The 25,713-nt window shown below is 44.3% G+C and overlaps 1 protein-coding gene across 1 annotated transcript; it reads left to right on the top strand.

The window, feature by feature from the left end:
* Positions 1-187: 187 nt before the first annotated feature.
* ints1 (integrator complex subunit 1) lies at positions 188-22,552 on the top strand. The gene is made up of 48 exons (XM_061845006.1): positions 188-354; positions 602-721; positions 1,411-1,701; positions 1,940-2,136; positions 2,238-2,375; positions 3,263-3,422; positions 3,497-3,602; positions 3,689-3,875; positions 4,597-4,742; positions 5,097-5,238; positions 5,310-5,486; positions 5,567-5,675; positions 6,230-6,350; positions 6,424-6,501; positions 6,569-6,726; positions 7,350-7,446; positions 7,523-7,614; positions 7,847-7,907; positions 7,984-8,181; positions 8,253-8,382; positions 8,548-8,727; positions 8,806-8,955; positions 9,037-9,216; positions 9,308-9,412; positions 9,508-9,675; positions 9,773-9,884; positions 10,026-10,184; positions 10,271-10,417; positions 10,502-10,600; positions 10,700-10,824; positions 11,011-11,265; positions 11,337-11,496; positions 11,737-11,868; positions 11,967-12,138; positions 12,270-12,393; positions 12,464-12,579; positions 12,657-12,744; positions 12,830-13,071; positions 14,550-14,679; positions 15,150-15,283; positions 15,368-15,560; positions 15,887-16,011; positions 17,203-17,312; positions 17,400-17,513; positions 17,611-17,681; positions 18,362-18,453; positions 19,332-19,441; positions 19,559-22,552. Exons 2-48 carry the CDS (start codon positions 667-669, stop codon positions 19,669-19,671), a joined length of 6,549 nt encoding a protein of 2,182 aa, XP_061700990.1. The 5' UTR covers positions 188-354; positions 602-666; the 3' UTR covers positions 19,672-22,552.
* Positions 22,553-25,713: the final 3,161 nt, after the last annotated feature.

Raw genomic sequence — 25,713 nt, 5'->3', positions numbered from 1 at the left:
TTGTGTTCCCGATCTTCATAAACCGAGGAACCCTGAGAAGAAAATAACGTCAAAATAGATTTGAATCGACTGGATTGCGCATGACCGAGTAGCGCCAGTTAACCCGACTCCCGCTAGGTGGCAGCATTCGACCACCATGCTTTTTACAGCGCTCTATTGGTTCAGCAAGGAAGACGCAATGGTAACTCGGCTCTTCCATCCATCAGCACCTTTTTCTGTCATTTAGCGATAACGATTAAACACAATGTGATACCAATCGAAATCCCTTTTGCGAAAACATTTGAGTCGTTTTACATTTCATTTCTCACGACCGACATCGTTCGATTTACTCAAAACTTTCCTGGAGGCGTGACTGTGAGTTAGCAGCAGCAGTATGGTTGTTGTTAGCCTTAGCTTTAGCACAGTATTGATTAGTATCCCGTGAATTGAGAGTAAATATTTCTACGACATACTAATTTTGTTGTTGTTTTTTTAAAGTCTGATTGAACAAGAAGTTATTGCTTGTTCTGGACCCTGTGTTTGAACGCTCTGTGTGCTATTTTACATGTGAAGAGTGGCTGATGTTCAGCTAATCGGACCGATTTGTCATTTTGTCGCACAGAGCATCCGAGCAGATGACGTGACGCGTGGATCACCTGCTGCGATCATTTCAGACAATTGGTGGAGATGAATCGGCCAAAGCCAGCGGCCCTGCGCCGCCCCAGTGCTGCGAAAACATCGGGTAAGTATAAAATATAAGTATATATTTGTCCAAACAAAAAGTAATGTAAACGAGACGATAATGCAGTAGTAGTATATAATGTGAAATATAACAGTAGGGCTGGGCAATACTGTGTAAATCAGGAGTTGCCCTTAGTTTATAAATGACAGGTTATATTATTCTGTCAATAAAAACAAGTTTTGCTCCTCACTCTCTGCAATTTTCTTTATAAAAACTATATATATATATATATATATTGTAAACAAATAAAAATAAACTGGAAAGTCAAACTACCTACAATGGAATGTTAAAAAGAAACGTTTCTTTACGGACAAAAGGAAAGTAATATTTTACTTTTGTCAAAATGTACGTAAATATGATCCTTCAAAAAAATGTTAATTTTACTGATTCAATAATTGAAAGTCCTAAAATAGGGAGTCACAGCTACGAATCAAAGAGTAACACCGATTCCCCAAGCAGCTCCTCTAATGCCTGATTCTCATGTAGGTGTAGAAGCAAGTTGAGGTGATTTTGGCAATATATATGTGGCTTTGAAACACATACCTCATTTTTTATGCATGTATTCAATTAATCAATCAGATAATTGATTCTAAAAACAATTAAAAGCTGCAGCCCTTGAATCAATGAATAGATTCTCCCTATGAAACTGTGATTGGTGGAGCAAAAAATACTTTTTTCACCCATTCCAGGTCATCCCCCACCTGGAGACTTCATTGCTTTGGGCTCAAAGAACCAGGGCGGCGAATCTAAAGCCCCTGCCGTCCTCCTGAAGCCAGCCGCCGCCGTTCTACCAGCTGACCGCAAGCGAGAGACTTCCTCCACCCTCCCGTCCTCATCAGGTCTGTCCAGCCTCACCAAGCGGCCGAAGCTTTCCACCACGCCTCCGGTCAGTGCCCTGGGACGCCTCGCCGATGTTGCGGCTGCGGACAAGAGGGCGATATCGCCCTCCATTAAGGAACCATCGGTTATTCCGATCGAAGGTAATTTACAGTGATAGTTTGACTCGTTTTAAATGGTTACAAATCTTCAGGTCCAGTTGCACAGTTCCACATAATGTCTGTGTTTAAGCTGCACTCCTCATTTCGGAATATTGTTCTTCACATTTGCAAAAGGCATGATTATGATCTGAAGCTATCTGATTTCACGTCTTTTTCTATCCACTCTGCTCTGAATTGTGCCAATCCTAAGTTGTTTTTGTCTTTTCTGTTTGTGTGCCAGTTTCACCGGCACTGCTGCTGGACGACATCGAGGCGGCAGAGTCGGAGGGCAACGACGAGCGCATCGAGGGCCTGCTGTGCGGCGCGGTGAAGCAGCTCAAGATGAACCGAGCCAAGCCGGACATCACGCTGTACCTCAGCCTCATGTTCCTAGCCAAGATCAAACCCAACGTGTTTGCTACGGAAGGAATCATAGAGGTTTGGGCTTTATGTGTTTACGTACAAAACGTTATTGTTTGATTACCAAACAATTATAAAATGTTTTTTTTTTCTCTTCTCTGGTTTCTTATTGCCTTTAGGCTTTGTGCTGCCTCCTGCGTCGAGACGCCTCCATCAACTTTAAAGCAAAGGGAAACAGCCTGGTGTCTGTGCTGGCCTGCAATCTGCTGATGGCCGCCTACGAAGAGGACGAGAACTGGCCTGAGATTTTTGTCAAAGTAAGGATGTCCTCTGAAAATGGATTCATGAATGAGTGTGTTATGGAAAGGTGTTTACTAGCTTGACATGACTAGCAAGGATCCAAATGTTCTGCCAATGTAGGTTTTATTATCGATTTGATGTCTAAAAAGTATTTCACATGTCACAGTAATTTAACAAAATTGTCCCTTGTTAATTTCAATCCCTTCGTATTAAATGGTCCACTATTTTGAGCGCACTTAAAATTAAATTAAATTCCTCGTGTGTTTTTACATACTTTGCCAATAAAGCTGATTCTGACTTTTCCACTGATGAGTCTCTCAAAACTGTGGAAATCAAATTCCAACTCAATCAGTTTTGTTTTTTTTAAATAACCAACAAGAAATCGTATTGCATTAGAAAACATATTGGATATACATTTAACTTCTTTTAAAATTCAACCCAAAGCTATGCGAAAAAATATTGATATTTAATGAGCATACATAAAAATGAGGCGGCACGTTGGATCAGCTGGTAAAGCGTTGGCCTCACAGTTCGGAGGACCCGGGTTTGATTCCGGCCCCGCCTGTGTGGAGTTTGCATGTTCTCTCCGTGCCTGTGTGGTTTTTTTCCGGGCACTGCAGTTTCCTCCCACATCCCAAAAACATGCAATATTAATTGGACACTCTAAATTGCCCCGAGGTGTGATTGTGAGTGCGGTTGTTTGTCTCAAGTTCCCCTGCGATTGGCTGGCAACCAGTTCAGGGTGTACCCCGCCTCCTGCCCGTTGACAGCTAGGATAGGCTCCAGCACTCCCCACGACCCTAGTGAGGATAAGCGGCAAAGAAAATGGATGGATGGACATAAAAATGGCTAAATTAACGATTGTCTCATGATTGCCGGTTTCAATATAATATGCCATTTTCAGGTGTACATCGAAGACTCCCTCGGGGAAAGAATCTGGGTGGACAGCTCTCACTGCAAGAACTTTGTGGACAACATTCAGACGGCTTTCGGCACCAAGGTGCCCCCCAAAAGCATGCTGCTGCAGGCCGACACGGGCCGAGCCGCGGGAGATCTCAGTGCAGGTTTTGACTGATACTCTAGTGTTTACATTTGTTTTTTCAGACAGGAAAAGACTTAAACGCCAACTTTATTTTAGGTAACAGCCCTCATCCGTCAACCCCTGATGAGGACGACAGCCGGGCAGAATTGCTTATAGCAGAGGAGAAACTCAGTCCCGAGGATGAAGGGCAGATTATGCCGAGGTATTAAAACACATCAATGCGAAAGTAAAATCCAAAACGAGTCGATTGCATGTCATTTTTAAGGCTCGCTGTCTGACTCAACGCAGGTACGAGGAACTAGCGGAGAGCGTGGAGGACTATGTGCTGGACGTCCTGCGGGATCAGCTGAACCGCCGGCAGCCCATGGACAACGTGTCACGTAATCTGCTGCGTCTGCTGACCGCCACGTGCGGATACAAAGAGGCTCGGCTCATGGCCGTGCAGAGGCTGGAGATGTGGCTTCAGAACCCCAAGGTAAAGATGAGGTCCAAATATTAGGGTGATGTTTCTAAATGCTCCTCCCCGCTGTTCCCGTAACAAAAACGGACATGACAGCTCGCCAATTCCTCTTTCAACAAGCCATTGTGATTGGCCCAGTTTTGAAAAGTGAAATTTCCCATCCGTTTATGACATACATAAATGTCTCTTTTAATATTTTTTTTCTTCTTTTGATGTTTCCTGAGATCAAGTCATTTATTACTTCAGAGGAATACGAATATTTAGAACTAGTTCCATCTGTGTTTTTGTAATAGAATGTTCAAACTAACTCATGAGGCATACATGGAGGACTACAGAAATATGAGATTTATTCCTGTTATGGGGCTGAATTACCAAGGATTTAACAATGTCTGGAGGGAAAAAAAAATTCTCAATTGTCAAAATACTGGATTCATTATATAATTAATATATTGTCAATTTATCAATGAGTTGTTGTTCCTCAATTTTCCTGTTTCTATATAAAAGGTTATTTGTGCCGATTTTCTTCCTTATGCTTGGAATTTGCCTGTGTGGCACTTGAAAGAAAATATGCTTACTAATCCTTTTTTGGAGGAGGAATATCACATCAGAGATGCAAAGTCTAAACAATGAAAACAAAAAAAATCACCTTTTTCTTTTTCCTGCAATGGACATACGACCCACAGGAGTAACCGTGGAGTCTTGTGTCTTTTATTCTGACAATTCTGCACTTGTACAGTTGACAAGGCCGGCTCAGGACCTCCTCATGTCGCTGTGTATGAACTGCAACACCCACGGGGCAGACGACATGGAGGTGATCTCCAACCTGATCAAAATCCGCCTCAAGCCAAAAGTGCTCCTCAACCACTACATGCTCTGCGTCAGGTCTGCGCAACCACGTTTTCACACCCTTTTAATGCAAGCAGTATTGTACCTCCACTTATGAGGCTCCCTAGTTAATGAATTTTATTTTGCTTTGTGTTGTGGGCCAGAATTGAGAGTCAAACACACACATACAAAATAAAAAGATTTGCAAATATCTGTAGTGTGCCAATACCCATGCGCAGGCATGCATGTACAAACAACTGAGTTGGGCCAACCTGACTTCAGCTGCCGACATCACTCATTACGCCAAGCCCCGTAAAATGTTATTTTGAAAGCTAGAACAGATTAATGTGCATTTTATTCCAAAAGTGAATATTGATATTATTTAATGGAGGCTTTTTGTTGCTCTGGCAGGGAGCTTCTGAATGCGCACAGAGACAACTTAGCCACGATGGTGAAGTTGGTCATCTTCAACGAGTTGTCTAATGCCAGGAACCCCAACAACATGCAGGTTCTTCACACCTTGCTGCAGCACAGCCCGGAACAGGCGCCGAAGGTCCTTCTTTCAGTTTCCGATTCCTTGCAGTGGCATCTTGGTCGTCTCGACATGAAGGTTTTTCTTTGTAGTTCTTGGCGATGGTCTTCCAGGACCTACTCACCAACAAGGACGACTACCTCCGTGCCTCGCGAGCCCTGCTGAGGGAGATCATCAAGCAAACCAAACATGAAATCAATTTCCAGTCCTTCTGCTTCGGTTTGATGCAGGAAAGGAAGGAAGCCACTTACGTGGACATGGAGTTCAAAGTAAGTGTCTCAGTTCTGCTTCAGGTCAAGCTCATTTGCTTGGTTGCTCAAGTTTGACTTTGTTGTCTCCCTACCCAAAGGAGCGATTTGTCATCCAAGTGACAGATTTGCTTACTGTCTCCATGATGTTGGGCATCACAGCTCAGGTCAAAGAAGCCGGCATCGCCTGGGACAAAGGGGAGAAGAAAAGTGAGTTATTTGCATTATGCAGGGTGACCTCCCCCTGAAAAAAATGTCATCATTTTTAATATATAGTGACCCACTTGTCCTAGGCTAATGGTTCTCAAACTTTTTACATCAAGTACCACATCAAACAGAACTTGGCTTTCCTAGTACCAGCACAATGGTTAACTTTAAAGTACAGTAATGTAGAGGGTCCAAGCATTCATCAGTAACAACGCTGAGGTTTTGTTGCTAAAAAGTATACGAAACAATATTGCAAGCCATTGAAACATGATGCAAAATTCAGTTTGAACATTACAACTGCACTTGATTATAGGAGAAATAAAACTGGATAAATGCCTTTTTATTGCTTGTGAATGTCATGCTTCACTGGAAAAAAATGGAAAATGTAATAAAATAACATTAAACTTGGGTTTAACATGAAACTAGTTTTTCCTTCATCTTGTTATATCTTGAGATTATGAGCTGTTATATATACACAAAATAATGTAAAAATTTCTGGGTCAGCCTGCATTCAGTAGCGTTAACGTGACCCTTCGTGCTGACATGCTTTGTTTCAGACCTGGAGGTCCTGAGATCTTTCCAGAATCAGATCGCCTCCATCCAGAGGGACGCCGTATGGTGGCTTCACACGGTGGTTCCCACCATCAGCAAAGTGGGTGCCAAGGATTACGTGCACTGGTGCGTATTGATGTCTCAGATTATGTTTTTTGTTTGCAATGTGTCATATTTCTGCTATTTCTTATCTCCACAGCCTTCACAAAGTGCTTTTCACGGAGCAGCCCGAGACTTACTACAAGTGGGACAACTGGCCGCCAGAGAGTGACAGGAAGTGAGTCGCCCCCGCCCGTCTGTTGAGCGGCTCGCACGAGACTGTGTTGTCTTTCCTGCTCCCTCAGCTTCTTCCTACGGCTCTGCTCCGAAGTGCCCCTGCTGGAGGACACGCTGATGCGCATCCTGGTGATCGGGCTGTCTCGCGATCTGCCGCTTGGCCCGGCGGACGCCATGGAGCTCGCCGACCACCTGGTCAAGAGGGCTGCTGGCGCTCAGTCCGACGGTGAGCGAATACCATCAGACTCTGAAATGGAAATGAAACATATTCTGTAATTTCTTATATTTTAAAGCAGTTCCCAAGATTATGGTTGCAGAGCCCAGATTATGGAGAAGAAAAGCGAGATCCTATGAAGATGATAAAAGCATTTTCATCATTTTCATTCATTTTTTGTGTGCATGTGGCATTTGGACACGAAACCAGTACCCCACCTCCATTGTGTCGATAGAGAGACCGAGCAACCTCATCTCTGAAGCTGACTCTGAAGCACTGTTAGCTAAAGATAATCTTTGGATCCAGGAAGATTCAATTCAGCTCTGCTTACCTTTTGGCTTTGGCATCCATAGGGGATGTGTTTGTTTATGCATGATACATTTTCAGACAGTGCTACTATTTGAAGTGGCTCTGCATCTTTGCCTAGTCCAGCTGGTGATGGTATAGAGATTTTAATTTTTGGGGGGGTAAAATAGCCCTGGACACATTTGCAGAAGTATGTTGATAAATGATATACTTGGTTTATTGTCACACTTGATGTTGTTCAGGAACTCCAGTGACCCAACAATTTGTTATTAAAATGTTCATTTGACATCACCGTCCCAATCTGGACTATGTCTCCTCTTGTCAAACAGATCTAGAGGTCCTGGTTGTGGAGCGGATCCAGCTCATAGACGCCGTCCTCAATCTGTGCACATACCATCACCCTGAAAACATCCAGCTGCCTGCAGGGTACAAGACTTTTAAACAACCTGCATGTCACTCATGTTTGCAATAAAGAATAACAAATGGCCTGAAATGTTTGAAGGTATCAGCCTCCAAATTTGGCAATCTCTACCCTTTATTGGAAAGCCTGGCTTCTGCTGCTGGTGGTAGCTGCATTCAATCCACAGAAAATAGGTACTATGCTTTACTTGTTTTTTTTTTCCCCTCATTTGTATTTGTAAAATTATTGGGACACCTTGCCAATATACCTCCAGAAATGTCTGATAAGCAAAATGTCAGAAGCATAAAAACTGGTCAAAATATCTTAATGAATGTGTTATAAGACATGTATTTTCCCTCATGGCAATCAAAAAACTAAACTCACTTGCTCTGTCTATTTTAATATTTTTTTTATTTTCATCGTCAGGTTTGACTGCCTGGGATGGTTACCCTACCCTGAAAATGCTCATGGAGATGGTTATGACCAAGTAGGCCCCTCCTCATAAGAACTCTGATTATTCCTGATTTTCAAGACCCCTGACCTAAACGTTCACACCCCCGTAGCAACTACACGTACCCGCCGTGCACCGTTGCGGATGACGACACGAAGACGGAGATGATCGGGCGCGAGCTGCAGATCTCACAGCGGGAGAAGCAGGAGATCCTGGCCTTCGAGAGCCACTTAGCCGCCGCGTCCACCAAGCAGACTATCACGGAGAGCAACAGCTTGCTGCTTTCCCAGCTCACCAGTCTGGACCCCCAGTAAGCCCACATGACACGATCAACGTAGTAGTAAATACAGACTAAACGGTGGGTGGTTTGTTTTTGCTCAGGGGTCCGCCTCGTCGACCTCCGCCTCAGGTTCAGGAACAAGTGAAGGCCCTTAACCAGTCCTTCCGTCTCGGCCATCTTCTATGCCGTAGCCGCAACCCGGATTTCCTGCTCAACATCATACAGAGACAGGTAAGTAGGCATTTAGGTAGTTACGCACTAGATGGCAGCACAAGTCAAGGCTGCCATGCTGAATTAATGTTAGTAAAGATATGGAAAATGGTTAATTAAAATAAATAGTGTCTACAAGAGCTGGTTTGTGCAGAGTTGCCACTCTAATGCAACTTCCTCGTACAGGCTTCCTCCCAGTCCATGCCATGGTTGGCAGATCTGGTCCAGTCCAGCGAGGGGTCCTTAGATGTGCTACCAGTGCAGTGCCTGTGCGAATTCCTTCTGCACGACGCTGCGGACGACAGCCTGCAAATAGATGACGACGACGAGGGAGGGAGTAAAGAGCAGAAAGCCAAGAGAAGACAGGTACTGCCATGGATACTTTGTTTTTGTTTGGTCTCTTTACACCCAATCTTAATTGAATTTTTTTTTTTTCCACAATAGAGACAGCAAAAACAAAGACAGCTCCTCGGACGGCTCCAGGACCTTTTGTTGGGTCCCAAGGCCGATGAGCAGACGACATGCGAAGTTCTGGATTATTTCCTGCGCCGCCTCAGCTCCTCCCAGGTGGCTTCGAGAGTCCTGGCAATGAAGGTATTTTTGCTTTAATCAATAACCTCCGGGCTCATTGTGCTGAAAACCTCGTTTCACCATTCACTGCGCACTCATCTGCAGGGTTTGTCACTGGTACTGACTGAAGGAGGCCTGAAGGACGGAGAGGAACGGGACCAGCCCATGGAGGAGGACTCTGCCGATGCCGAGCTCCTGCCTGTGTACCAGTGGCTGCTGCAGGACCTCCCCAAGCTCCCCATGTTTGACAGCGTCCGCGGCATGACATCCACCGCCCTGCAGCAGGTCCGCATTACAAGCATGTAAACACTAGAAGGTGATCACCAGTGGAAAATTTGTGTTTTAAAGCTTTTCTCGCATGTTCTGTCCAATCAAGGCCATACACATGGAGACTGACCCTCAGACCATCAGCGCTTATCTTATCTACCTGTCACAGTATGCACCAGTGGAGGAACAGGCTTCTCACAATGACCTGGCGTTGGTAATTACTCAGATGTGCAGCGCCACAAACACAATTTGCAAAAACAAATGAGTTGGGTTTGGCCACATGAAGACAAACTTCTCGCTTTTTTGCAGGATGTGGCCCGGCTCATTGTGGAACGCTCCACCATCATGAACAACCTCTTCTCCAAGCACTCCTGCAGACCGGAGTCGGAGGCTGTCCTCAGCGCCTTCCTCTCCATCTTCTCCACTTACATCAGGAGGATGAGGAAGACCAAAGATGGGGAGGATCTGTACAGCTGGGTACATGCGCCCTCCGGCCCCACGCATGAAATTTGATCTTTCTCACTTGATCAACTGTTGGATCTTTTTCTTTTTTTTTTTTTTATGTAATTTTTAGTCAGAGTCTCAAGATCAGGTGTTTCTGCGCTGGACCACAGGGGAGACCGCCACTATGCACATCCTTGTTGTCCACGCGATGGTCATCCTTCTGACTCTGGGCCCTCCTAAAGGTGGTCCTTGAATAAAACAACCTGCTTATTATTGAATGAATGAGAGCTTTTTTATTTTTTTTCCAAAAACAAACTAAAACCAAATCAACGTAGTTGTCCAACAATAATTAACAAAAAGATTTGTGTTGTGTGACCATACAGGAGAAAGTGACTTCTACAATCTTTTGGACATTTGGTTCCCTGACAAGAAACCATTGCCAACTGCGTTTCTAGTAGACACGTCAGAGGAGGCCCTGCTGTTACCTGATTGGTTGAAACTGAGGATGATTCGGTCTGAGGTGCCTCGATTGGTGGATGCAGGTACTGCTTTGACCACAATGTGTAGTTTGTCTTATTCATTTATTTATTTTTTTGTAAACTTAACATTGTGTCCCTTTCACCCTCAGCTTTGCAAGACCTGGAACCTGAGCAATTGCTACTGTTTGTGCAGTCCTTTGGAATTCCCGTCTCGAGCATGAGTAAACTGCTCCAGTACTTGGACCAGGCCGTCACCGTCGAACAACGGGCACTGGAGCAGAATATCATGGACAAGGGTAGGAGGCTGCTCTAGGTAATCCTCCCAATGGATAGCTTCCTTTTCTGATTTCGCCTCGGGTTGTGTATTTCCTCTGCGACAGACTACATGGCTCACCTGGTGGAGGTGCAGCATGAGCGAGGTGCCACCGGGGGGCACGCTTTTCACAGATTGCTGATGTCATTCCTTCCACCGCAGAGAGGTCAATCGCCTTCAACCCTTTTTAACTCAGATTACTCCAGTGAAAGTCACTGTCAAAAATAAATGAAAATATTCTAATTCCTGATATTCCATCCAACAGATGCTCCTGAAACGAGCAGAACCAAAGTTGCAGTGGAGGCTCCTCACGGCTCTGTTAAGATGAGAGGAGCCACGCAGCTTCCGACAGTCGGACCAGATGATGACCTGACGGGCTTGATGCTTAGGGTAGGAAACACACACATTGAGTTATGATGTTTCCAATATAAATCACAACTCAATAGTATTCGTCGTGCATTTTTTTCTTCACTGCAAATGACTGCGACTGTCTTCCAGGGGGTTCCATAATATGAAAATGATTCTTGTGGTGGGTTTCTCAGCTGGCACTGCTTTAATGGACTTGTTCTTCCGCAGATATTCCCATTGAAGGCAGAGGCCCGGTGGCCCAGCCCACCCCCCGGCCGGCTCTCCCTTACCTTGCAGCAGGCTCTGGCCAAAGAACTGATGCAGGCCAAGCAAGGTCAAGTTCATCAGGCCGGGCTGGCTCTGCGTCTCATCCAGGCCATCGCCGCCCTGCTCAGCTCGACCCATGCCGGCCCCATCGTTCTGTCCATGCATCATAATCACGCCCTCGCTTGCCCACTCATGCGCCAGCTTCACCTCTACCAGGTATAAATACACGAATCAACTTTTTATTATGTATTCTATCCCACTGTGGTGACATTTTTTTCTACCCTCAGCGCCTCGTGCCGCATGACGTCGGCTTCTCTTCCCTGTTCCTCAAAGTCAACGTTGAGATGCTCATCTGGCTTGACAATCCCTCTGTGGAGGCGGGCCCACTAAAGACTCTCCTCAAGTCTTTTATTGGCCAAAACTCTCACACACACAGGCACAATGATGGTGAGCGCCTCCATCTTTTTAAACGATGAACATTTCGTGTGAATTATTTTTCAAGTGAGTCACCGATGGTGTTGTAATACAACCACCTGACTGGCCATTCACAGTCAACCTGTGAGTCTGAATTGACGTTTGTATATATTCCCGTGATTGACAGGTCCAGGATACCCTCGATGGGATAAGCGGTGTAGTTAAATGGATGGACGGAGGTTTCCAGTTAATTTCTTGCCCCCTTCCTTTCAGTACGCTCGGGCTTCCTCCACCTGGCTGAGGCACTGGCGTATTGCGGCGACACTGAGGTGCCACTGAGAGCCATCATAGCGATGCTGAAGGACGGCGAGAGATGTAACGCGGAGGCGGAGCTTATCGGAAAAGGTTGTAATTATAGTATGACAATGATAAGAAGATTTGTCCTCTTGAAATTCTGTGCTGCTACTGAACTGAACTTTTTTGCTGTATTTGTCATTGTTCAGTTTTACAAGGGCTGATGGAGGCCAAGTCTCCATATTTGGAGGAGCTGTTGTCTCTGTTGATGACAGTCAGCACCCAAAACGGGATGGCCGGCCCGGTTGCCATGGTTATTTCTTTGCTACTGCAAGAAAGTGAAGAGCGGGCCGTGAAGAAGGACCCCGACGCAAATTCAATGTGAGTTTCGCGATTCTGTTTTCAACACGGACGGCAAGATGTTAGAGGCGCTCATAGGCTCAATTGGCTTTGTCATCTCCTCTAGCAGCAGCTTGTGTCAACATTATTATGTTTTTTCCCTTTCCTGGCAGCTCCGAGTTGACTAAGTCTGGCTTGAGTTCGGGTCTACTAGTGGATTGGATGGAGTATCTGGACCCCGAGGTCACATCCGTGTGTCCCGACCTTCAGCAGAAACTTTTGTTTGCCCTCAATAAGGTGAGAGGCTTCCCTTTATCGTGTCACACTATAGTGGTTTTCTTTCCTGATAGACCTTCCTATCTCTCAGGCGCGAGGTACTCCGGCCTATAGGCCTTACCTTCTGGCCCTGCTCACGCATCAGTCCAACTGGTCCACGTTGCTGCAGTGTATCAGCACGCTGCTCAGCAAGCCCAAAGACTACAAGTAGAGTACAAGTAATACTATGTCGTAACCCACGGTGTGTGTTTTGTGCGTTGAACATGGTGTCAATCCCTTTTCAGACTGGACCCAACATCAGCTCTGGATTTCCTGTGGGCGTGCAGTCACATCCCGCGCATCTGGCAAGGACGTGACCAGAAGATCCCTCAAGTCTGTTCCAAAACTAGACAAGTCCAATTGTCAAAAAAAAGAAATAAAAAAAAAGTCTCACACTATTTTGTTGGTGTCTGTACAGAAGAAAACGGAGAAATTTGTGATGCAGCTCAGCTCCGAGGAGCTCATTAGCCTCGTGGATCTGATCCTGGCCGAGTCGGAGCTCACCTGTCGTGGCGAGGGGAGCCCGCCGGAGGAGGAGGTGTCCTGCTCTCTCATCCAGGCCCGGCTGCCTCTCCTCCATTCCTACTGCAACGGCCACCTGGACAACATCAAGAAGGTGTCCGAGTACCTAATCGGCTGCACCAAGAAGTGGGAGGACAGGTTGGTGTGCACCACGTAGACCTTGCTAAAAATGTATCAGTTGAGGCCTCGCATAATACATACGTAGTACTTATCAGCACAAAAACGGTTATATACAATTACTTATACAACTGTATCTTAAAAATAATACGTGTATCAATAAATTACAGTATCATAAATAAGAATTTGTTGTTCACCAAAATACTCAATACAGAGATTATTTTTATATAGTTTTGATGATTATGCTATATCCTACAGCAAACAAAACTATTTTTATAAAAAATGTTTTTCTTAATGTAAAAAAAAGACAAGAATTCTTCTGAAAAGTATTTTCCAATGTGTTTAATGAATCTGTTTTATTTATTTATTACTATACTATTGAAATTGATGAACTTATGATGTTATTGCACCTACATTTATTTTCATGGTGGTTGCTTGCAGTGGTGTAGATTCTGCTCCTGTTTTACTGAGAACTGTTTCTAATGGTTTGTTTCCCCAAGTTCTTGCCAGTGTTGGGCAAAAATTGATACAGCCCTTGTATTAAATTTTATTGGATGTTTCAGTATATCCATTGTTGCTCTCCCCACTCAACCCATCCAGCGTGTTTTTAATATCTCTTTGCTGATTAACTTTTGCCAAATCACGCCTGATGTTCCTTCCCCCTTGCCGATGAACTTTGTAGCCTTTCCTCTGTCAAGCCGCAACGCCGCAGACCAGGAAAAAACCCGATAATTAGGTCTATTGGTGTGAAATTAAAACCGGCAGAAGTCGTCGACACCGTGATCTCTTTAAAAGCTCAGTGCTGTTATAATGAAGCCGAGAGGATTAAGGCTCAAGCGCTAAACTCGCCTGTGTTGTGAGCCGCTGTCAGAGATCAGGGTGCAACTCTTTGTGGAGTCCAACCCTCCTTTTCACCAACGTGTCTTCTACTTATTAAAAGCGCTTTAATGAGGAAACTTCGGCCAAGGTCAAATAAAATTAGCTGGCAAATTACAGTATTTTTCTTAAGTGCAGCTGAGATGTGGCTGGTGAAAACACACCCGGATAAACAGAACAAAAAAAAAATGCTCGGCCTTGTGTTCAGTGTATGTTTTATTAGATAAGCTGCTGTTGATTCCAATTACACAGCAGCAAACGAGCGCCTCTTAGCTGGCGCTCAAGGTCGCTCTGGCTGCAATAAACTGTCTCGTTAGCGGAGTTGAGCTCTCGCCCTGTGAGCGGCCTGTCTTAAGAGGATTTCCATGAAACTGCGGCAGACATGAAGGCAAACACTGTTGTTGCTTTTCATGCGCTCAGCTTGTGTCAGTGCTTTTGAATTGTTGTCACTTGTGAATGGACACGAGGAAAATGACTGCGCTGTATGATCTTACATCAGAGAAGCTGGAAAAACTGTCAACTTAATATTAATACCAATGTTCAACCCCAGCTAGATGGAGGGATTAATAGGGGTGGTCATTTTGCATGTGGATAAGTTTTTTTGTTTTTTTTCCCCCCATCAGTGCCATGAGTAAGCGTTGCCAGAACTTGCTTGTGCAAATCTACCTCCACTTCCCCGAGGTCATCCAGCACGTTGCCTTGCCTGAGGGCACGCTCAGCAGCGGGGGGACGGCGGATGGCAGCAGCTGTAAGGTAAAGCCACTTTGTTCGAATCCCTGTTTGTCTTGCCCCCGAGGTGACAAAGGTTGGATTTACACTGAAGCTCCAAGTACCTAATTCTTATTTAATGCCCATTTCTTTCCGTCATATCACAGTTGAGTTTTTGCAGTCTCACTGTATTGTGAATTTTTAACTCCTCCATATCTAATTTTATATCTTGGATATTTATAATTTTATCTTTTTATTCTTGTAATAGCACTGAACCTAACTGTGATCAAATATGGACACTCGGAATTGTTTTTTGTATAGTAAAGAATGAACGGCTTCAAGGGTCAAATCTTGCCCCAAATGGACACATTGTTATGGGTCAAAGGAACAGCTGTAGCTTTGGCACGTGCATGACTACTGGCAAATTGGAGCCTCAGTCTTTTTGTTTACTTGGTGTTAGTGTTTGTTGATGAAGGAAGTTTTGGAGATTTTCTTGTAATTATTTTTTTTGTCAGCTTGACATGCTGGTCCACCGTCTGGTCACGCTCCTCGCCGATGTAGCTGAATCCAAATCGGCTGAGGGACGCATTTCTGACGCCAACCTCGCCTGTAGGAAACTGGCCGTGTCGCATCCCGTCCTCTTGCTGAGGTGACAAACACCTCCGCGCTTTCTTCACCTGCTTATTTTTGTTCAAACTCAAAGTATAAAACATTATTGTTCCTTCTTGTTCAGGCACCTGCCCATGATCGCCGGCCTCCTTCACGGCCGCATTCACCTCAACTTTAGCGAGTTCCGGCAACAGAACCACATGATGTTCTTCAGCAATGTGCTCGCCATCCTGGAACTCCTGCAGCCCCTCGTCTTTCACAGTGACCACCAGAGGGCGCTTCAAGACTGCCTCCTGTCCTTCATGAAGGTCCTTAAGGTTGGTGACAAAGTGCTGAAGTGGAAGCCAGTGGCTTTGGCAAGACTTGAGTGGAGTGTGGACGACTTGCCTCACATCCCGATGTGCATGCCGCACCGTAATGAGCAGAAGCTTGACACTGATACCGGAAGCCAACTTTTAGGGTTACGTTAGGTTACACTTGCGCTCAGTCGTGACTCCATATTGTGTTTTTTAAAACTAAAACCTAGCTTCCAGTACCAGCATTGAGCTTTCCGTTTTCGTGGTCCGAGGGTTATTCCACACTGCACGCGTCCCTGACTCGACTTTGTGGAGTTTTCCAGCGGTGTCTTTCTTCTGATTTATAGAACTTTCAAAGGAGTCGTTCCCCCTTGGTCTTCATCAACAAGTTCCTCCATTTCACGCAAAAGTACATTACCCACGATGCAGCGGCCGCCATCCCGTACCTGCAGAGGCACTCTGACATCTTGCAGTAAGTCACGGCATCTTAAGCAAATGTACCCAATCAAAACTAGTGATGCCAATCCATCTTTCTGTTGTGATACGGTGTATATTTTAAATATTGTTAAAAAAAAAAAATCTTATTTTGAACATAGCATAAGCGACACTCAAATATAACACTTTTACAAAAATGATAAGGAAATTGAAAAATTCGCCCTTCGTTAGCATTTAGTGCATCCCTAATAGTACTAATAGCGCACAAATCAATTCCCCCCCAGTTTTGTATCAAGGTTAGCATGTAGTTGTCATACTACTATTCCAAAGTGGTCCTAGTTGTGACGAAGGGCATACTAGTACACAGAACATGGGCCTTCTATCAAGGATATCAAATGTTTGCCCAAACATTTATTTAGATTTGATCTCCTTGATTAGCATCTTAATATCATACTAGTCGTACTAATAATGGAAAATGGTCGTAGTAAGACATTCTACTGGTGTACTGTTGATTTTCTACTAGTAGCCTGAATTGTTTTATCAGTCGGAATAAGAAGTGTACTAGTAGAACCTGAAGCTTGATATTGAAGGGTTTGAGCATTTGATCAAAATCCATCTTCACGCCAAAAGCGGTACTCGTAGTGGAAAAAATTGACTAGTAAGACAGTTGTTCTATCAATTGTCTGAATGATCTTACTAGTGAGTACGCAGAGCGTGCTAGTAAAGTGAACTGCCGCATATTCGCAGAATTCTGTGACTCTTTGAAAAGATTAACTGTTGTTTTTGTGCTTGGGCCAAAGGGGCAAAAGGGTTGCTTTGGTGCCATCTTGCAACCAAGGAACTATGTTGAAGTCAGCTGAGGAGCTTGTCATAGCGCTTTATAGTAACTAGTAAAAGTGAAACATAGTAACAGTTCATAGTAACTTTTTTAAAGAGTAGAAACAGTATTTAGTTGTGGGCATTGTCATGTTTCTTTATATGTTGCTGTGTGTTTGTACTCAAGTTTTTATTTAAAAATTTATGCCACAACTTCTATGCTAATTTTGTCCGCCTATCTATAGCGTTTTACATAAACGTTAGCTATAAGATAGAAGATTTTGTATGTGTAATACGTGTAATTCTATTTTTTGTTCTATTATTAGAAACACTGATGAAGAACAAGAGCTGTATAAAAACCTGTGCTTTTTGAAAATATTGTTTTCCCTTTTTTTGGAATTTCTTCTTCCAGGAGCATGAGTGCAGAAAATCCAGACTTGGTCCAGCTCAAGTCTCTGCTGGCCGGGCTCACTCTCCCTGTAAAAAGCTCCTCCACGGAGGTCTCCACAGAAGATGGAGATGGTAAACTTTGAAAGGATTCCTTCGACATATTCATAACATAATCCATCACCCTTTTAGATTGCAGTTTTCATTATTCATCTTCCCCAGATGAGATGGCGGCCGGTTCTCTCCCTCTGGTCAATATCTCTGCATCGGTTCCACTGAGCAGCGCCGACATGACGACGTATCTGAGGAAGATTTCGAGAGGCGAGGCCATGGAGGGTGAGGCTGACTCGGCAGCTTTGGCCGGAGAGAGCGCCGAGCGCGGTAGATTGACGGTGACGCACGCACCGGTTTTTGCTTTTTCCTCCTCCTTTAGATGTGCTGGAAGTGTTGACGGAGGTGGATGAGAAGTCGAGGAGGAGCCCGGAGATCATCCAGTACTTCACCGTGAGTCACTAAAGAAATAAAAGAAAAGAGAGCACAGGCCTCTGGGTTAAATATTTTCACCTGCCAAATGATAGTTGCACCTAGATAAGAAAGTCAAATACAAATGACTCAACAAAAAGTTTGTGCTTAATGTTTTTGTTAGATTTATCCAAATCAAAAATGGTTGGGAAAAAAATTAAGTGCCGTTTTGTCAATTATTGACATTTGAATAGATTTTTTTTTTATGACACTGTAACTTCCATTTTTTTTTTCTTACAAAAAAAGGTGGGTGATTAGGTTAAAAAAAAACAGATCAGGCCATTAAGTGGGGAAATGTGGAAAAATAAGCGGGGTTGGGGTGAATTGGTGAATCCACAAATATGTGGACTATCATATTTTTCACAATGGACAAATATTTACCGCATCTCCCTCACAGCCACAACACCTTGCACCTGTTTTTTGCATTTTATGGGAGAAACCCAACACGTGCACATGCAAAATCCACATGGGAGGGCCTGAACTGTGACTCAAACGCAAAGACCACTTGACTGTGAGGCAGATATGTTAACTGCTAGTTAACTGTGGTACCCACGATTCTTCATCCTAAATTGATATTAAAACATGCCGTTTAGAGTACCCCTAATAAACAATAGGAACTGTCTAGAATGTCATGTATATTCTCACCATTGGGCTTCATACAGAATGACCTGCAGAGACTCATGATGTCCTCGGAGGAGTTATGTCGGAACATTGCCTTCAGCCTGGCGCTTCGCTGCATTCAGAATAATCCACGGTAAAGTCTCAATCAACCGAATTTGACTCTCCAGTGATGCCTCGGTTCTCAACCACAATCCGTTCCAGAAAACGGTTCGAGAAGTGATTTGTTCAAAAACTGAATCGATGTTTCCCATTACAATGAATGGAAAAAGAAATAATGCGTTCCAAACCTGAAAAAAAAATGTGGCTTTTTATAGCACTTTTTTCACTTTTCCTGATAATAAACTGCATACTAGAAATACATGTATAGTTGAAATACTTTATACAATAAAATAATTTAAGAAATGTGTTTATTTTTGCTCAAACTGTATGCCTTAGTAGTAGAGTACGCTAAGCTGGGAGTGCACTGCCATATCTGTAGCCACTCGGCCCCCAGCCTTGTAAACTTTTTTTATTTAAAAAAAGTGAAGAATAACTTTAAACAAGCAACTTTCAATCTTTGGAGCAATGATTGGGGGTTAATACGGTAGTCTTCGATAAGAAGAAAAACAACAGCCACTACCGGGACACGTCTGTGTACAGAGGCTGCGTTATACAGAATAGCAAAAGTGCGCTGGTTGCACCACACGTGTTATATCATTCCAATTTATTTTTTTTTTTGGGGGGGGGGGGGCGTTCGAATTAACAATAACAAAACACGTCATAGGTGGGTCATCTGCTTGTGCTGCGCGCATTATATTATTTCTGGATTTTGTGGGGGCGTTCAAGAACAGATTGTTATTCGAAAACAAGCAAAAAAAATCTTTGAATTTTCATTCGAAAACCGATTTCTTTGAAAACAGGGACGTTCGAGAACCGAGGCTTTACTGTAATTTAAAAAAAAAGAGGAAGGTAGATCCAAAATGTACTAATTAATGTGACATTTGACCTGACGTGCGCATCTACGTCCTGCAGCCTGGCTAATGACTTCCTGCCGACGTTCATGTACTGCATGGGCAGCAGCGACTTCGACGTGGTGCAGACTGCTTTGAGGAATCTTCCGGAATACGTGCTGCTCTGCCAAGGTAAGATGAGGCGTCCCCGTCGGCACGAGGACTCCTCTGCTCGGGACTGCTGTGAACGCAGCTCCACCTCCAGTCGACAACCATGTGAGTGTTTCCTTTCCTTCCTCTTCTCTCCAGAACATGCAGACATCTTGCTTCACAAGGCGTTCTTAGTGGGCGTCTACGGACAAATCGACACCAGTTCAATGATATCAGAGTCCATGAAGGTCCTTCACATGGAAGCAATTTAACTTCATTCAGTTGCATTTTCATGGGAAATTGTCTATCAGCTTTTTATTGGGGAGTTCATAGTTCAAATGCATTTATTTCATTCAGGCTGCTTTCTTAGGGGAAACATAAATTTTAGTTTGTACATGTGCGTCTCAAATTTGAACGTTGTCACTGTTTTTTTTTTTTTTGTTTGTTTTTTTAAGTCAGCGGATTCAAAAATATGTACTATATCGATCCATTAAAAGGGAAGTCTGCAGTTTTAATACCACTAGCTAGATTTTAACATAGCCCCACTACACTAATCCTTCCCCGTCATTCGAGTCCTTTACCAAAGCTCCGCCCCTCACTGAGCATGAGCACAAACATCGCCGTTCATAATAGCCTGCGTTTTATGAAAGTTTCCAGTTGTGATGGATACTAACAGAACGCTGTCCAGCTTCATCAAGGTATAAGCGCGAGTATTAAAAAGCTATCATAAACTAGCTGATGTTAGCTAAGGCTGGCACGTTGACAGCATAACATTTGTGATTGTGTTACAGTGCCACTGAATGTTATCTGTCGTGTCACTATCCAAGCCGCTTATCCTCACAAGGGTTGCGGGAAAGCTTTAGCCTATCCCAGCAAGCTTCGGGCAAAAGGCGGCCTACACCCTGAACAAATGTTACCTGTTTAAAGTTTTATTTTTGGACTCTGCAATTAATTCTAAATCAAAAAGAGGCAAAAAACTTGCCTGTCTAGCAGAAATGTTACTAATTCCGCATCACTTCCGAATCCTTGACTCCATAAGGTATGTTTTTTTTTTGTTTTTTTTTTTTTTGTTTTTTTTCCCTTTTGATGCCTGTGACCCATTCTTAGCAAATGAAGGATTTGCAAAGTACCTGAAGCCCAAAGAAACAGGTCACTTTTCAGTACCCCAATTCCACATTTAAAAGCATTTAAATTGTTTCTTGTTATATTCTAATTTCATTCATGCTTTCTCTTTTTTTTTTTTTTTTGGTTTGTTTTTGTAAGATATAGGAATCCAAATTATTAAAAGAAATAACTGGGTGTACTGATTATATAGATGTATGAGTTTCACTTTTTGAATTCACGCTCTGGAAAAAAAAATTTGGTGTTTCGCAACTAATTTATTGGGATTCACTTGTAAATAAAATCAGGTCCAGTATGAATGTTTGAAACTAAAATGCCTACATTGCTTGACTTTTAAATGAGGGACCACAAAGCCTCTGTATGATAGACGCGAGTCTTTTCCTGACACCCAGAAACATTAATGGAGTACCCCTGTTGAATAATAAAATGAAAAAATATACATAATTCGTCTTTAATTTCATTTGAGTAGCGGAACAAATTCCTCCAGCTGCTCATTTTACCCCAAAATGATGAGCTAAAATTGTAAATAAAACATGGCACCAAAGCCAATTATTAACTTTCATGTAAAATTCCAAAGATTGAGGGGCGCGTGGTGGTGGTGGGGAGCGAGATAAGCAGCGGCCCCCTTTCATTTGGTCGCAGACAAAAGCTGGAAGCGGCTGTCACGCTGCCTGGCGGCTCGCTCCTCGCCGGCGCGCGGCAGGCAGATTAAAGGTGCCGATGAGCATGCCGCGATGGGAACCATTTTGCCATGAAAAGTGCATCTTGTTTAGCCCCGCTGCCACCGAGTTGACGTGAAAGCCCCGTCGCGGAGTCACAAGAGCCAAGTCAAACAGCGAAGGCATGCTGGCTCAAGGAGGAAAGTGGACTTCCCCATTGGGGCCAAATTAACCGTGGCGGTAATTGTTCAATCATTTCGAGCCAGAGGTCCACTTTGATGACGCCATGCGGACACTTTGCCGCTGGTGTTGCCTTACGTGGAACTTGAGGATCCTCAGTAAGGCTCAGGCGTGCCTTCACTTGTCGTTCAGTGGAAGCTGTCGCTCACTAATCAAAAGTCCAATAACATACTTGAACTGGATGAATGAGAGCAGCTTTTAGCTCTACTCTACCTCTTTGTTTTACACTGTAATGCAGGAACACCATTTGGGGGTCATTTGCTTGAGTGTATTTTTTCCCCCCAGCTCGCAGCTCGCCAGCTATTACTTTAATGTGTAATTTATACCATTCAGTGTCTCTCAACCGAAACGAAGTGATACTGTGGTGCCTGTAACACAGTGCTTCTCAAACAATTTACTCCCAAGTGTTTTTGCAAAAAAAAAAAAATCTTTGCTTTCCAGCAATAAAATGACATCGTAGGCCGGAGTGATCAAAAAACATCAGAAATCGGACAGGTTTTCATCCTAAAAAGTGCCGTCATTAATGTTGTAAGTCATACAAACCCTGCAATTAAATATCACAAGCAAAGCAAAAAGGTAGTTAGATTTTTTTTATTGTAAATTGAAAATAAAAGTAAATGTCATAACAAACTTCTTAATTAAAAATTATATAAACTGAACTGTATTTAGGCAGTGATTTCTTTTTTTGGGGGGGTTTGGGGGGCTCACCACTAGTAGATATTATGGAAAGCTCTTTTGCACATGATAATACCGTAAGACAGGGGTGCTCAATGCCGTCGATCGCGAGGCAGTCTTGGTCGGTTGCGGGACGGCGTGCCAAAAAAAAAAAAAAAAAAAGACGTCAGCCAATGTTCCCTCTAAACTGCGTGCGTCTGGTCTGAAGCCAAAGTAGTGCAGGATGAGATGGTGTGTCATTTTAAAATTCCACCTTGGCACAGCCTAATCCAAGATGAAAGCACTGACAATGCAGTGCACAAAAAGCTAATTCTGTTTCTCTTAAATATGGGAGGCAACATAACATTAACCTTTAAACGATTTGGGAGCATCGTCATCATCCCAACCCCCGTCGGTAGCTCGCGAGAGGCTGGCTGCTTGAAAAGTAGATCTTGGGGTAAAAAGGTCTGGGCACCGTTGCTGTAAGAGAACCTTGATATCAAGCCAAATAGTCATGAGTCAGATGAGTTTAACATCAATGTTCTAGTGTTCTCTTTGCCAGATAATTCAGCACACCAGTAGAACAAATTGGGTACACTCATAGAACATTATTACTACTTTTTGCAATACTGATGCCACTTTTGGCCTACGGCACTTGTGCTCAATTACAGTACTAAACTTAGCGCGCTGTGCTAGTAAACCATACCTGGTCCGATTGAACCATAACAATCGCATCACTAGTTGTTGTGCCTCACTAGAAACATGAAGTTGTCCGACAAGTACGCCAAGTTAAAGTTGCTGCGCCAGTGCGCTGAGCGTCCGCGAGGGCCCTGGCCGACAGCACGGGCTGTCGAAATTGGCGACTGTGACTCTCCCTCATGTGAGGGCATTACAGTAAATACGTGTGAGGGCATTACAGTAAGTACCTACCGTGTAAAAAGCCATCAAAAACGAGGGCTTCAAAAATGCAACGTAGCCAACGGAATACTGTATTTTCAAACACGGTGCCCCCGTTGACATGGTCTCCCCCTGATGCCTTAATTGCAGCTGTATGGTGTCCTATAACTCGCCGAGAGCTGTGTTTATGGTGATCTATCACCTCGCTGCACAAGTCCCGACAGCCTGGGCTCTTGGTCCGGCGCCAGCATCCGATCGGCCGGGCAGCAGCCAGGCGGAACGGCGATGAGTGACAGCAAGAAGAAGGGCAGGGATGAGAAGTTAACAAACTATTGCTGTCATCGTCATCATGATAGTGCCAACCTGTTCGCCCAGAGCTGGGAGGTTCCACGCCCGCTTGAGCATGTGATCCTCGTATTGATCGCAGTGATCAACTTGGCAGGAATGCAGACGCTCCCCGGTGTCTTAGGTAGCCCCCCGCGACCCCCTCCCGAGAATTTGCCGCGACCTGCCCCGTCGCACATCTGTCTGCTCTCCGTCTTCCTCTCCGTGGCACGCTGGCCTTAGATCATCTCCTCCACGGCCACACTTGACTTGTCCTTGCCTGGAAAAAAAAAACCCAACAACAACAAAAAAGTGCCCCCCCCCCCCGTCCCCCTGCCTTTCACTCTGCCACTTTGATGTCTCAAGTATGATTCGCTTTTGGATCGCGTCTGCTTTCTCTTGATGCCGCTGACATGAAAAGCGGGCCGCGGGCCTCGACTTCGTCCCACGGCCTCTGATCCACGACTAAAACAGTCGGCCCCGGCGCTCTGCGGGATACGATTACCCTGGAAGGAGGCACGAGGCGTTGAGGCCTCCTCAGGCGTGACATCCACTTTTCCTCCAACTTAAACAAGACTTTTAGGGGGTGCTGATTGAATTATGCCTTGAAACCATTTAGAAATAGAATAGCCCTACACCAAAGTTAAGCTGTTAACAAATCTCAGGACCGCAATGTCGCCAGTGACTCTGCCAACAATGAGGCGGGAGATGCAATGAAGCAACAACAACAAAAACGAAAAGAAATGATTAGCGACAACCCTGGCTTTTATTACCACGACAACTGGGAGGAATAATTTTGGATCGGGAAAAGGTGTCAGAGCAGCAAAAGTGTCACCTTGCTGCGATCTTGGTGTCAAGGAATGATGTCAGAGTGAGTTGAGGATATTCACCTAGACAAGCGTTGTACGTGGCTTCCATCCTGACGCATTTATCTGCAAATATAACCGGTGTAAAATTACTTGTGATTTTTGGTCTCTAACATTCTTCACTGTAACTGCAACCAATATAAATCCCCACTTAAATTTTACTTTTTAAGTACAAAATATTTATTGAAAGTACTTTTGGCCTAAAATTCTAAATTTCAATTCTAAAAGTAATACAGGACATGTCAGAAGAATTTAAGGTGGAGGTGGGACTGCATCAGGGATCCGCGCTGAGCCCCTTCCTGTTTGCGGTAGTAATGGATAGGTTGACAGATCAGGTTAGACTGGATTTCCCTTGGACTATGATGTTGGCAGATGATATTGATCTGCAGTGAAAGCAGGGAGCGGGCGGAGGAACAATTAGAAAGATGGAGGCACGCAGTGGTAAGGAAGTGAAGAAACTAGTCCAAGCGGGGTGGAACAGTTGGCGGAAGGTGTCTGGTGTTCTATGTGACAGAAGAGTACCCGCTAGGTTGAAGGGCAAAGTCTATAAAACAGTGGTGAGGCCGGCCATGATGTACGGATTAGAGACGGTGGCGCTGAAGAAACAACAGGAAGCAGAACTGGAGGTAGCAGAAATGATGATACTGTTTTGGAGACAAGGTTAGAGAGAGCAGACTTTGACGGTTTGGACATGTCCAGGGGCGAGAGAGTGAGTATATTGGTAAAATGGTGCTGAGGATGGAGCTGCCAGGCAAAAGAGCAAGACGAAGACCAAAGAAAAGGTTGATGGATGTTGTGAGGGAGGACATGAGGAGAGTGGATGCACGAGATAGGCTTAGATGGAAAAAGATTACACGCTTTGGCGACCCCCAACAGGATAAGCCAAAAGGAAAAGAAGAAGACTTTTGCCCTAAAATTCTACTAATTGAACACATGCAAAGTCATTTTTGAGCTCTGGAACTTCCTTCAAATTGTCAGAGTAGAAGTCATATAGATGGAAAGTGTCCACACAGAGCTGAAGCTGAACAATCACAGATTGCGGCGCAACTGTCGAACTGAATAGACACCTGCGTTTGTCCTGGGTGCACACCTACCTATGGAGGATTTAGAGTCTGAAGGTAAACCCTCAGAGCCGCCTTGCCAAAATTCTTTGCTTCTGTCCTTTTAAAGCCAATTGATCCACATAATCAGGGACAGAATTGGGGGAGGACTTGAGGTTTTGACAGACACTTCTAAAGAAGTCACTGGTGGATCATTGAAGCAGGCCTTAAGGCCACAATGGGAACGGCTCGCGTCAGGCTTCACGCGTCGGGCCTTGCGCGCCTCTCCGGTGGTTGCACGGCTTGCCAGGATGACACTCTTAACCACACGGAGATTGCATTGTGTTCTCAGCAGCGAGACGACAAATGTTTTCCGTGGGTTTACGCAGCCAACGATGAGATGTCCTTTCGGGGTGAAATTGGTATTGACTTGTTTGAGCTTGTGCTCCTCTATCGGGACCCAAACTCTACAGGTCAAGTCATCTCTGGTTGGGAAGGACATTTTGTGATCT

The sequence above is a fragment of the Syngnathoides biaculeatus genome, chromosome 16 (assembly GCF_019802595.1).
Source record: "Syngnathoides biaculeatus isolate LvHL_M chromosome 16, ASM1980259v1, whole genome shotgun sequence".
NCBI classification, from domain to species: Eukaryota; Metazoa; Chordata; class Actinopteri; order Syngnathiformes; family Syngnathidae; genus Syngnathoides; species Syngnathoides biaculeatus.
Note: the sequence above shows the minus strand (reverse complement) of the source record. Positions and strands in the feature narration are given on the sequence as shown.

What these genes read in the sequence shown, in the direction of transcription:
- ints1 (XM_061845006.1), top strand. Translation starts at nt 667, where the DNA reads ATGAATCGGCCAAAGCCAGCGGCCCTGCGCCGCCCCAGTGCTGCGAAA. An exon ending in CACTACATGCTCTGCGTCAG is followed by an intron (nt 4,743 to 5,096) that starts GTCTGCGCAACC and finishes TTGCTCTGGCAG; the next exon opens with GGAGCTTCTGAATGCGCACA. An exon ending in CGAGAGTCCTGGCAATGAAG is followed by an intron (nt 8,956 to 9,036) that starts GTATTTTTGCTT and finishes ACTCATCTGCAG; the next exon opens with GGTTTGTCACTGGTACTGAC.